The following is a 13,839-nucleotide window of genomic DNA, read 5'->3' as shown; positions in this document are numbered from 1 at the left end:
CTTGTTCTTGTATATATGTGGTTATATTCTACAGATAAAGTAGAGGCCAGATATTTAATTCTTGTAATATTTGATCTTCAACTATTATTAGCTCAATCATTCTTTAAAGTTACTCTCCACAGTTTTTTGGTTTTTTTTTTTTTTTTTCAATTAAAAAATAAGCTCTACCTTTACATTTTCTCTCAAGTCACTGGCTCCTTGTAGCCATTGAATATTCACTTGTGTTTATTTCCCACTGTATGTTCCCATTTACCTGGTGCTTTAGGTCCCTGAGATAAGAGTGCACTCGGACATTTTTTTATTTGTTTGTTCCCTAATTGTTTGTTAGTAAATTATCTGGAATGTTTCCACACCAAATTGGTGTAGAAAACGTTTGGATTTTTTTCCTATGGCAAACACAGAAATGTGTTTTAATAAGTGATGTTGGATTTTTATACAGAAGGCAAAATTTGCTTGTGTGCTGTGTAGCTCAAGAGGTTCTGAAGGAGTAAAATGTGGGTAGATTGGGGCTTGGTGTTGGGAAATAGTGATTTTTCTCTTGGGAAGGGGTGATACCATGGGCTTCTTACTAACCCAGCCCTGGAACTCAGGGTCCTGGGATCCATCCCTGTTTGCCCCTGGCTCGTGGGTGCTGTCAGAGGCATCAGTGTGGGAAATGGTCTCAGGTTTATGATGCAGAATTCAGTTGCAGATCTCTTTCTTAACTTTTTCTGGATTGAAAATTGTCATAAATGGAATAGTGTGCATGCTTGCCACACGTGGCACTGAAGTTCAGGTGACCTTGTGCCCTGGGAATGTCTGAGACCTGACTTCCTGGAGCTGGAGAATTGGATTCCAGCCCTGGGATACAGCCCTGGAGCCTTGGGTGATGTGGATTTGTTATTGTCCTCTCACTCTGCCTAAACTGATGCTTTTATTGTCTTTTTCAGTCTCCAGGGTGCCAAGGAAGGAAAGTGAGTTAGTTCAAAAAACAATTTTGCTGGCAGATTGCTCTATAAATAAACTCCAGAGATAACTGAAAGAGAACAGTGGGAGATGAAGGGAAGGAGCAGATATAAGCACTGAGCCTGAATTTGTCCTATTTTTCACCCAGAACTTCTTTGGTGAGCAGCCCTTTGAGGGCAAATCAAATCAGCTCCAAGGAAAGAAGTTCTTGGAGTGCTGGCAGCTGCTGGGCACTGAAATCAGTCAGGTTTGGTGGGGTGAGGAGCTGTGGGATGGAGGGGAAAGCTCCTGCAGGGATGGTGCCAGGCAGGAACTGGTTGCAGAGGGTGGGGAGGGCTGGAGGCTGCTCTGGTTGTCCCCAGTGCTGCTCCTGTGTTCCTTCCAAAGTCTGCACCATGCTTTTGGTAAGGCTTGGGGGGTTTCAGTGGTCCTGGGTGTGATTTGAATTGTCAGTTTGTGCTTCCAATAAAATGTTCTGCATAACCAATCCCAGGAGAGCCTTTACTCTGCAATATTGTGCCTAATGTGCTGGAAGAGTTTGAGGACAGGGGCAGCCAATGCTCTGTCTGTTCTTGTGTGGCTTGTCCAAAAGTCACTGGTGCCAAATGATCCAGATGGAGGAAATAAAGGTATCTGTGTAGCAACTGATGGTGAGATTTTATGCCTGGGGAAGCAAATCAAAGAGTGATGAATTTCCTGGTTATTTTCCCATTAAGTTAAAGCTCCTGTAAAAGCAAAGTGCTTGGAATATCTAGAGGGAAGGTAAATCTTTGTATTGTGAAAAGCAGCTCAGCTCATAGGTGCTCTGGAGTAGCTTCCTTGCAAGAACAAGTGAGGTGATTCCTGGTTGGGATCCAGTTTGTTTTAGCCCCTGAGTTCTGGGAATAAATTAATGACTTTTTTTTTTTTTTTTTCCCAGTTTGAGGGTGTCTGGGAAGCTGGAGCCTCCCTGTCAGGATGTTACTGATGCAGTGATTCCTGTGTTTCAGCACCAGCGCACTGTCTACAGACTGACACTGGTGAAGGCTTGGAACGTGGATGAACTCAGAGCCTATGCTGACCTGATATCCCTTGGTAAACCTGACTTCATCGAGGTCAAGGTGAGCTGCACAGAGCTTCTGTTTGGTTTTTTTCCATCAGTATTTTACCTTTTTTGCCTCTCCATTCTCCCCCACCCCCTGGTCTAAACTTGTACGAGTAAATTCAGTTCTTCCAAATATTTCAGTGATGCTTAAATCTTTTGCTTTTAACATTAGGCAGCCAGGTTTCTCATCTTTTATGTGTGCATTTGGAATAGTCTTCAGTGTTATGCAAGACTAGCTCTGTGCCAGCCAGCATCCACTTCTGCTGAAAAGAATTACAAGCCTCTGGTCTTTTTTGTACTTCTCCTGTAAGCAGAGACTGATAAATAAATATTTCTCTTTTATGTCAACTAGCATTTGAAACAAAATATTCTAGGACAAGTTGGGTGGTTTGTGCTGGGATCCTTCCCATCATGGTCTTGAATTTTGCAGGGGAAGAAGGTGACAGCATCTGGTTTACTGATGTGTGGTACTCATCAGGCTGTGAAAAGGGGAAATATCACCCTCTGGGACTGGAAGAGCTATTAACAGGAGAATGTGAGCTACAGCAGGGCAGAACATGCTTTATCTTGAAATTAATCTATTTAGTGTGTAGAGTATGTAAAAGCTGCATGTAACAAAATGCTCTGTAAGGAATCACCATCAGTACATTCATCTGGCAGCTCCCCTGCAAACCAGGACATTAACCTCTGCTCTGGGTTTCTGCAGCTCTATTACTTCTGGACATTTTCTTTCCTTTCTCTTTTTTCTTTTCTTTCTCTCTTCCCTTTTTTAAAAGTCTTTATTTACTGCTGATTTGAAGGAAAAAAACCTGGAGTTTGCTGCAATTTTCTTACAAAACCAACCCTGAAGGTCTTGATGTTATCTGTAGTGAGTGCTCTTTTGCTCTCAAAGTTCTGCTGAAGTTGATAGCTTAATACAGAGTAAGATTCTGTGTGTGGTTTGGGGAAAAAGCCTCAGTTTTTAATGGGTATCAGCCTCTTGTATATTCCTCAGGTAAAACCTGGCAGAATGGGTACTTTTGTGATGCCCTTCCTACCTTGCATCTCCCAACTCCTCTCCTGCAGCCTGGCAGTAGAAGATTCTTTCTTCCATTGTGTGAGGAGGGCAGAGATGACTGTGCACAGCAGCCTGGAGCACTGGGACAGCACTGCTCCATCATGTGTAGCAACTTTAATTAATAAAATGAATCAGATGAAAGTTAATCAATGGTTCTGAGCGTAGATTCCCCTGAACACTCTCCAGGGCCAGCATCTGTCTCCTCCAAGGCTGCTGCTCCCTTTATCTGGGGAAGGATTCAGCCTCGCAGCCCTGGGTTCCCAGCAGTGTGGAGCTCAGCTTTCCCAGTGGCTCTTCCCTGGCAAAATCATTCCTCAGAGTGCCAGGGAAATAGATGAAAAAAAAGAAGTGATCATAGAGTTATTACCAAGGTGCTTGCAGATGTACTCCTGACACTTTTTTTTTTCAGCTGGGACAGGTTTCTGCCCATGCTGCTTCCAGCAAAAATTTCATCTTTGCAAAAATTCAAATTTGTAAATTTCATCTTTTCCTTCAAAGTGCTTTTCCAGATCCCAGCCAGTGAGGACTTTCTCTGACGAGGGTGTATATAGGTTTGGAAAAGTGTGAACTGAGGCAGAGAAGGGCTGCAGGGGATGTTCCCAAGCCCTCATGGTGGTGTAGCTGCCAACACCAGCATCCAGGGGGGCTCTGAGGGGCTGCAGGACAAGGAAGGCAGAGGAGTGCAGCTGGCACTGGATGTGCTGATGGGTGATTTGGCTCTTTTGTGGACTTCTCTGAGTGTCAGTTTGCATCCCACTTGCACATCTGATTGGTTAACAGGAAGCAGCACAAAAGCAAAAACGTTTTTTTGTTTGTGTGGTTACAAAAGTTGTGTTCTGCTTCATGCTAATCAATTACATTGCCAAGTGGGATGCTTTGATCTAAATGGCATTTTTTCAGAAATATTCCAGCAGGTAGGTGAAATTCTGCCACGTGCTGGTGGACAGAAGAGTCTTACCAGAGTGCTGGTCCTTACCAGATCACAGTGTCTTCAAGCTAAGGGCTTTACACATCTCATGCCTTGGCTTCTTCTTCCATGAATGGTGTAGCCTCGTGCCTAAACCCTGTCCACAAAACATTGTAGGTGGCCTGTGGAAAGTCTCTTCTCTTTCCAGTCCCAACAACAGTTGTCAGGGACACAGGGAAACTCAGGTTTGAGCCTTTTTAAAGGATGCAGCATCTCTCTCCCTTGTCTCTGCTCATGGCTGTACTTAGGCTGGGAGTGGTGGGGAAGTTCCCCCTTCCCTGGTCACAGCTCTCACTACAGACCTCATCAGTGCCTTTCAGAGCTTCACTGCCATCTGTGTGCTCAGAGCCCAAAAATCATCTATGCTTTGCTCTTTCTTTCCAGCCTTGTGGAGGGAGGAAGAGTTTCCAAACCTTCCCAAAACCATGCAGGAAGTCTGACAGCAGAGAGTGAGCAGCAGAGTACAAGGAAACACACTCGTTCCTTTTCAGCTTCAGCACCAAGAATGAAGTCTCAGGGCACTGCTCCATCTCATTCATGCCTCTGAAATAGTCTCTGGGGTTTTTTTTCTCTTTAATTGAGCTTTTAAATAGAGCCATGCTGTCCTGTTACCTTGATTTTGGAGACAGGAAAGCAAAGTTCATGCTCTTGACAGATGCCTTCAGGAGCAGCCTTGCTGGCAGTGCCCACCTGCAGCTGATGTTATCACTGCCTGAAAGCAGCTCTGTGCTGGCACAACATTTGGGGTCTGCTTGTCATTTCCATCCTTCCATCCACGACATTTTGTGATGGCTTTCCTGGAGCAGTGGATTTGCTTGGTTGTAGTTCAGTAGACCCCTAAGTTGGATGAAAGGTCTTGCTCACAGTATTTCTGCAGGATGTTTTTATGGGAGAACAAGGGTTCTTTGCCTTTCTTCCTTTCTCCGGTGGAGCAAATGGGATGTTCCAGAAGGTGGGCACTTGGGGCTCTGCAGAGGGGAAGTTGCTCACAATAAATACAATATTAGCCCAGCTGGTGGCCTCCCTTGTACATAGTTTCATTTGTTGGCTCCTGCTGAACATCAGTGCTCCTAAACTGTGGAAGATTTGGCTCAGTGGGGGAGTCACAGTGGCTTTCTGTTGCTGCCTCTCTGTGACTTTGGAACCTGAGGGGATGACAGAGTTTCTCATCTCAACCATGGAACCCATTTTACCCTTTTCTTGGCCATAAGGAGCAAGCCACGTGTTTGGCGTGGCTGATGAACAATGAGTGAGTTGTGTTGCTGCAGGGCAGAGACAGTCCAGGCAAGTATCACAAGAGAGGCTGACAAGGGGGATGTCATCTTCTTAAGGATGTCTTCCTTACCTCTTTGTCCTTGGATGGCTGGTGGGGTGGGGTGGGGTGTGGACACCTTCCTGTGGCTGCTGTGCCTGCACTCAGACCTCACCCCAGACTCTGACCTCACTTCATTAGGGGGTCACCCTCCTTCGCATTCAGCTCTGCACTCCCCAGACACTGTGTTTTTATCTCCTCATCTTTAATCCTGACTGGCAAGACTCTTGTCCAGCTCCCTCCCCATGAGATCACCTCCTCCTGCAGCAGGATCCCTGCTGGGGGGCTTCCTGCACTGGGGTGGGGAAGGTTTCAGGGTGCTTCATGGCTTCTGCCTGTGCACCCACAGGGTGAAGCAGAGGGCCAGGGGCTCTGTCCCTGCAATGTTTGACTGCTCTGGAATGAAAGGTGAGCAGAGCAACAGCAGAGGGGCTGCATCATCTCCATCCTACCCCCCAGGGAGTGCTCACATGAGGGAATCCCACAGCACTCAAAGTGATGCTTGATGCAGAAGTGTGTAAAGTTGGGATTTAAATACTGACCCAAAGGAAGATGGCTTGGGTTGAGGTGTGTTCAAATCTAACACTCCTTGTTGCTGTCACTCGTCCCTTTCATTCACTCTGTGTTGATCTCCACTTGGACACAAACTCCTGCCAGTGTGTCACTGCCCTTTAGTCCAGCCCCACAGTTGTGGTCACAGCTGTGTTTGTCACCTGGGAGCTTCCCTAAAAGACTTGATATTATTGATTAAAAGTAACTTCTTGTATTCCTTTGAGAATGAAGCAGATTGAAAAATCTATTTGGCATATGGATTTCGCTTAGGGTTGGGTTTTTTTTTTTCTTTTTTTTTTTTGTTTGGTTGGGGTTTTTTTGTTTTGTTTTTGTTTTCCAAAACTCTAGCTTGATAGGTTAAAAAGGCAAAGACCAGGTCCTACTGAAAGCAAATAAACAAAAAAAATATTACAAGCTACTGCAAAGCAGCTACCAGAATATGAGCTCCACTCAGCAGGATTTCCTGGTTAAATACTTGAGATAAATGACGTTCATTTAAAATGAATGTAACTAATCCCCTGTTGCTCTGGAGAGGCTCATGGGGTGGTGTGGATAGAGATTTAGATTCTTGCAGGGCTTAACACTTGTTCTCATTTACATGAGTATCTTACAGGAGCATAACTCTGTGGGACTCTCTTTCTCTTCTTCAAGCCAATAGAAATTAGCCTTGATTACCCTTGTGTGAAACACAAGCAAAGAAGAATCAGTCATGGGGGTATTAATACACATCACTTTTATTCCTTGCCCTGGTCTGGTTTAGTGTCACAGTGTCACTGTCACACCTGTACAAGGCTGATTGTTAGATGCACAACCCAGAACGTGCCACTCACCTTTCTGCAAGGTTGCCCTCCTGGTGTTTCACAAGCCAGAGGCTTGTGCTGCCATGCCGTAGGTGACCATTTATATTGCTGCTTAAAGAAAAGGGACAAAAGGATTTTCCTATGAAATGTGGATGGGTCCCAAGGGTCCCCTTGCAGGGCCAGGCTGCTGTGAGGCCAGGAAAGCCCCTGGACACCCAGAGTGGAGCTTTGGGCACTGCAGACACTTCCACATTTGCCTGCAGCTGTACCCCCTGCACTGCCTGTAGCTATAGGATTGTTGTGTGGAAAGGTGCAGATCAAGCCAGGGCTTTTGATCCCAGAGCTGTTTCTGCAGTGGTGAAGGAGATCAGAGCCAGAGGTGAAATGGCATCTCCAGCTCTGCATTTGCTGAACTGAAGCTTTCATCTTGCAGCTTTTGCAGCGAGAGCAGAGTGTGCTGCTTGTCTCCATTCATTTTAATTTCAGGGGAAAAAAACCCCAACCCAAACCAACCAAATAAACAAGGCTGCCCAGCTCAGGCTTTGTTTGAGGGCTCTTCATCCCACGGGCATGACTTGGGCAGAGTTGTGGCACTGCACAGAATTTCCTCAAGCCTTGGTGAAATCAGTTTTTAGCCACTTGAAAGCACTTGTCCCCAGTGATTTTTCTGCAGCTCTAGCACAGCACCCTCACAACCAGCTCAGTGATGGGTTTGGTGTCCAGCAGAGCTGAGGATGATGTTCTGGGACTTCAGCTCCTGCTCCTGGCATCTGAGGCTTTGCTGCAGGATTAAAATGACCAAGTAAATCTTTGGAAGGAGGGACCAGAGGGAAGTATCTGTCCCTATCTGCTCAGTCTTGTCATATTAAACAGTAAAGATTATTTAAGTGCTTAAAATAATGAGGAAAATGAGCTCTGCCTTAATGAGTTTTTAATTGCATGCAGTAAGAGGCAGTTGCCCCCACCTGTCAAAAAGCCATTCAGAGACTTGCTGCTGTTCCAGTCTGCATTTAGATAGAGGGAAGGTGAAGTTTCAAAATGTCCTGTCCTAGCTGCCTGTTGTAAAATAAATCCACTCAATTGTTCATTTCCAGACCTGAAAAGAAAACCCCTGACCACTTAATGTCCTCTCCACTGATGGGCCCAAGGCCAAGCCATGAGCTGTGGAACATCAGAGGTGGGCAGGGGGAGGGCTGCACCACCCCCTCCTTGTGCTGGAGCTGCTGGGTCCAGGCTGCCCTGGGAGAGGATGGGTTAAAAAATACTGAACACCTGGCAGCTGATGTGAGGGAGATTGGGCTCCTCTGTAGGATCCAAAGAGGCTTTGGTGAATGTTCAGTTCATTCTTTAGCCAGAAGCATTTGCCTAAGGTTGGACTCAGTTCTTGAGCTGCTTTAACCCCTCACTTTCTGTTTTTTTGCACAAATGAATAGCATTCAAGATTTAATTTCAGTTCCCCAATCTGTGTTGTAAGGCACCTATGAGAAAGCCTATAAGGGTATGAAGTGATAGGACAAGGGGTGGTGGGTTTAAACTGGAAGAGGGGAGATTGAGATGAGGTCAGAGGAAGGAATCCTTTGGTGTGAGGGTGCTGAGCCCCTGTCCCAGGTTTCCCAGAGAAGCTGTGGCTGCCCCATCCCTGGCAGTGTTGAAGGTTGGATGGGGCTTGGAGCACCCTGGGCTGGGGGAGGGGTCCCTGACCATGGCAGAGGGGTTGGGACTGGATGAGCTTTAAGGTCATCCCAAACCAACCCAAACCAGTCTGGGATCCTATACCAGATGCCCTGGTCTGCAATAAAAACTGCTCCAGGTGGTTCCTGATCAGCATCTGCTGGAAGCTGCCCCTTTCCTTGTTAGCAGCTGGGGGTGACAGAGGCAGGGACCCTGCTGTGGATCCAGGTAAGGGTTACAAGTTACTCACAGGTATTCCTGAGGAGTTCAGCTTGACATCGGTGTCATTTTCATGCTGTAAGTACACAGTGAGGCTCTAGAACAAGCTTAATTGCAATCATTAGGTGGATGACTGAATTTTGAATTTTCAGGTGACCCTGCCCTACAGTTCCATTGAAAAGCCAGGATTTAGTCCCAGCCTGTGGTTTGATACAAATGCATTTCTGAAATTGTTTTTGTAGTCTTGGGCTTGGGTGCAAACTGAAGCCTGGTGAAAAAGCTACAGTGGACTGTCCTCATATATTTTTTTCTGTTCCAATAAAGGTTGGTATCCAAAGTAAGGGGGAAACACGAGGCATAGAAATTGCCATAAGCTTGTAAGGTTTTTAGATATGACCAAAGGAAGCTGTAGAACATGAAGGAGGTTTGTTCTGTGATGGCCCAGCACTGGGGTGCTCAGTTGTCTCTGATGCACTCAGAGCCATGGGCAGAAATGTTTGTATTACAGCTGGGGAAACTGAGGCAGGGTAGGAGTGGGCTGTAGCAAAGGAGGTCACTGGCTGAAAATTCCCCTCCTGCCTTTCAGTCTGTGTCTTTCTGCTCCCCCCCACCCCCCTGGGCAGTTGCTCCTTATCAGGGGGTGAGCAATATCCCAGGGGCTGTTTCTCTGTCAGTACCTATGTGGTGGATGTTGAAGACCTGGAATGAGAGGCTGTGTCCAGCATTTTGGAATTCAGCTTTCACAGGAGGAGTTCTGTTGACTTCAAGGCAGTCACTGAAGATTTCTGTGCTGCTGTAGGGCCAAATCTGCATCCAGTGTGGTGCATCTGGAGAGCTGGGGTGAAATCTTGGGGTTAGACTGCAGAATTAACCAGTTCTATCCCTGCTTTCTGATTTAACTGACACAAATAAACCAGTGTCCGTTGTTCAGTCAACTTGGAAGTGGTTATTAAAAGCAACCAGAGAGCCCAAATCCACTCCAGCAAGGAGCCAGACGTGCATGGGTGCTTGTATATATAATTTGGACAGTGCTGGTGCTCAGCTCATAAGCATTTTTATTGCAGAGTACAATCTATCAACATGTAATTTGAGGCTTTTTACATTTGTCTTGGGTCAGGGCTGCTCCAATTTTTAAACAGAGGCTCTGTCACTCAGCAGCTTGGCTGGTGCTTTGTTCTTCTGTTAGTTCACATGAGCCTCAATTAAACAAATTCATAATTTGTGGGCTAGGAGTAAAGAAAATTCTTTTGTTCTGTAATTAAGTTGGGAAGCCTGGAGTTTCAGAGTAGAGACACAAAACTGTCATATTTAGTTCCCTGGTACTCTTTCCTTCTTAGCTTTGTGGATTAAAACACTTGTTAGCTCTCAAGATCTCCAGCAAGGACACAGATCTTCCAGCAGTGGAAGAAACTTTCTCCTTGCCACAGCAATAATCACCTGGACACAAGACTTTGCTTAAATGCAGCTGTGCACATCCAGCTCCAATCCAGCAGTGTGGAAACCCAGAGCCCACCCAGCCCCTTGCTCTGGATTCCTATTCCTGGCATAACCAGGAGTAGCTGAGATGCTTTTCAAAAGGCTTCTGCATTTCAAGGTATCTGGCCAAAGCTGCGTGGCCTAATTAGGATGCTAAAAGCACCCTTATTAAATACTAATTAAGAAGCAGCATCCTTGATGTTGCTGCTGCTGGAAAGCTGGGGGTAAGGGTGTGCAATAGAATGGTCTCCTTTTTCAAAACTTGCTGTCTTAATAACCACCTTCATGTATTACAGAAAAATATGCCAGGCCCGCCCTAATCAACTGCTCACAGTTTTCAAGTGGTATCAGCACTGTTAATTAACTCAAGTTTGAAGAAGTTGGGGGAAGTTGAAAGCTGATGTGCTTTCATTCCGTGTGCTGCTAAGCTGATTTTCATTGATTTGTGCCTGTGAATTAATCAGCCACCCGAGCACTTAGTTATTCCATTTGCCTCTGTGCTTTCTTTCCTTGTAAAAGATATCTTTGAAGTTTATTAAAGGAATGAGTCATGTTGTAGTTTCCCCTCTGCAGGCATACATTTTTCATGCTGCTCAAATTATAATCTGTATAATGAACGAGGGGGAAATATTGCTGTATGGAGCTGCATCTGTACAGCTGAACTGGGGAGATATATAGCCTATTATTTGCATGGATGGCTGCTCTAATGTAAGAACATTTAAAAATCTTTTTTAGGCTTTCAGAGCCAGGCTAAAAAAATGAATGTACTTCCCTGTTTAACACTCCCCCAACTTGTCTGCTGTTGTGCACTCAACCTGTTTCCACCCTGGCTCTGAGCTATGGTGTGTGGCCCTAATGTCCTTTACTGGGGCAGATTGATATTGGACATCCCTCATAAATTTACCAGTGAGAAACTAATTGCTTCCAAAACTTGTACAGTTTCTAATTAGCAGGAGTCTGTTTCTTCTGCATAGCTCACCTTGTCCTCACTTTAAATGTTTGCATTTTAAATCTGTCTCTGTTTATTGCTGGACTTGACATGTGGAACTTGGATGTGGCTGGGTGAGGTCCAGATGCTGTAAACACCCTGGATGCAAATGCCATTTCAAAGAAGTAAAAATATCCTTCACTGAAATAAAACATGGGAACACAAACCATAAGCATCCATAAGCGTGTGTGTGCTCTGCTTTAAAGACCTGTGCTCAATGGGTTTGTGTGACTGGAATAAAATAGCTCAGCCAAAGAGCAAAGGTGATGACACCTCCACAAGAAGTACAGAGGAGCTGTTTGGTCAAGAAGAAAAACCAAGCTTCTCATGTGAGTTGTCCTTCTTGGGTGCTGGTATGTTTGTGAGCTATGATAGCACAGGTTAAACCAGTTGGATGAGCCTTTAATGGATTTTATCTGGAAAGAAAGAAAGAAGGAAAAATAGATCTCAGCCAAGCCACATGCTGCTGAGCTAATTTATGAGAATTTTACCAATGTAATTAAAGATGGATCAAGGCAGTAGTGAAATTGAGGCCATGGCTAAGACTGAAGTAGTAATTCGGAAGGTCCAAGTGGTGAAATCCCCAAATTAAGAGCATCTGATGTCAAAATGCTGAGGCCGAAGTTGGGTGGAGCGAAGTGTAGGCAGGAGAACTTGAGAGGCTGCAGGGATGGCTGCTGCTCAAGGGCTTCCAGGGACCCAGAGAACCTCAGCTTCTCTTACAAGTAAATCTCTCAAGCCAGCAGTGCTTGTGTCTTGGATTTGTCTAGGGCACAACAGGACCATCTGCCCCACTCCAAACCTCTCCTTTGGTCTGATTACTCTATGGGGTGGTGGGGAAGGGAGCTGGAGCCAGAACCCAATATTTCTCCTGACTTTATCCAGTGAAATGTGAGATGAAGGTCTCTCTTGAGCCAAGCCCCTTCTAAATCAGCACCTAGTTTTGAGTGTGGTTCTGAAGGCCACCAGAGAAGCTGTTTCCCCACAGTTCCCATTCACACCTCTGTGAGCTGCAGAGCTCTGCAGGGCCGTGGCTGGTGTAAAACTTCTTTCTATCTGCTACCCAAGGATGCTCATGGTGCTCATCCCATCAGCACAACCTGGGTATTTCCCACCCCATGAATTAGCTTTTTTTTTTTTTTGGGTGCAGATACACTGTGCCAGCACTGCATGACCTTTACTTCTGCCAAGGGCTGCTTGAGGAGCAATGAGTGAGGAGGTGATGAGGAGTGATGGGGCTGTGGGTGCAGGAATGATGGGGTTGGCCTTTCAGCTGGCAGATGGCATCAGGTGGGAGAAACACCATCAGCCCGGATCAATCTTAGTCAAAAAATCCCTTGCTGCTCCCTCCTTATGGGCTCTCTGGCGTGATGGCTTCAGCTCTTGGTGTTTCTCACACAAAGCAGGGTGGACTTCTCCTGGAGTGGGAAGATTATAGAAATTCCTTGATTGTTCTGATGGCCTTTGCCCAGAACAACACAAGCTGCTTTTCAATGTCTTCAATTCAGTTCTGTGCATCAGAAAACAGTAAGAGGTTCTAGAGCAGCAGCTTAGGTCTGGACTTTCACCCTCCCCCCCCAAGCACGTGCAGGAGATGTGGGCAGAGGTCGACTTTTTTTTTTTTTTAAACATTTCTCAGTATTTACTGAATTAATTTAAGCAGAAGATAGTGAGACTGAGATGAGCTGGAGTTTTAGAAACACTTTTATATTTTCAGGTGTTTGCTCATGTACTCAGCCCTGAAAAATAATCTGTGTGCTTACTGCCTGTGTTTGCACTGGCATTACTGTGCCAATGTTGGGTTTAGATCTAACTCATGGCCCTTGGTATCTTGGGGGGTGCATATTAAGCACTCTGGACACGTGCTCCCAATCCCTATTTATTTTTAATGAGGGTCTGGAGTGCAGGGTGTCCAGCAGTTGCTGGAGCTGCCTTCTCCTGTAGTCTGGGGGGATAAAGAAGGGAGGAGCACGCTCAAGGTCATCTAAAATTTTACCAATTTCCCTGGCAGGCACTCAAAGAGCAGAACTTAGAAACAGAGCTGCTGCCACCAAACCAGAGAAATGCAGAATAATCATGGAAACTGGTGGCTTGTGTTTGTTTAGCTGGATGGAGGAGGTTGAGCAGATTTCTCCACTTGGTTTCTTACCATGTGAGGCCAATTTGTTCATCCCTTCACATCAGGGCTTGGTGGAACCTTGCTGGAGGTAGCAGCAAACCAACTCTCATGGTCTGCACTGTGGTCACCTCTAAACTGCAAGCTCCTTGCTGAGTTTTTGAGGTCCTTCTGCCCCCCGAGCTGTGAACAACAAAGAGCAGCACTTCCCCTGAGCCTTGGCATTTTCTTACAGCTTTTTAAGTCCTGTCCTAATTGGAGTTCAGAGGAATGGTGCAGAGGAGAGGAGAGGCACAACCAGAGGACAAGCAGTCTGGGTTAGGAAGATGAGGTTTTGGCAGTGCCATGATGCTGTCCTGGGTGGCCATGCATCCTCCCTCCCCCCCTGGGGTCCTGTCCCAGAGGGGTGCACTTGGTGGCTTCATGAAGGATCTCCAGGTGCTTGGCTTCTGCAGCAAAGCATCTGAGATGAGGACAGAGCCAGAAACAAAGCCTTGTTTCTTCTGGGGGAACTCAGTTGTTGTCTCCAGTGAAGACACTTCCATCCCCGTGGGGTTGTTTCTGGTTTAGCAAAGGTCTTAAAGAAGGGAATGGGTGATGTGGGTCTCAACCAAGCAAACTCACAGTTTCTCCACCTTGAAAGCCCAGTTCC

At 46.0% G+C, this 13,839-nt stretch overlaps 1 protein-coding gene across 1 annotated transcript in view; it reads left to right on the top strand.

Moving 5' to 3' along the window:
* The window catches only part of LOC139806142 (S-adenosyl-L-methionine-dependent tRNA 4-demethylwyosine synthase TYW1-like), a 104,328-nt gene that overhangs the window by 71,996 nt on the left and 18,493 nt on the right, over positions 1-13,839 (top strand). The window contains exon 14 of the mRNA XM_071765357.1: positions 1,935-2,045. Within this exon, the coding sequence (XP_071621458.1) occupies positions 1,935-2,045 (111 nt within the window). The remainder of the gene's footprint in view (positions 1-1,934; positions 2,046-13,839) is intronic.

This window comes from Heliangelus exortis, chromosome 21 (genome assembly GCF_036169615.1).
Source record: "Heliangelus exortis chromosome 21, bHelExo1.hap1, whole genome shotgun sequence".
Classification (NCBI taxonomy): domain Eukaryota; kingdom Metazoa; phylum Chordata; class Aves; order Apodiformes; family Trochilidae; genus Heliangelus; species Heliangelus exortis.
Note: the sequence above shows the minus strand (reverse complement) of the source record. Positions and strands in the feature narration are given on the sequence as shown.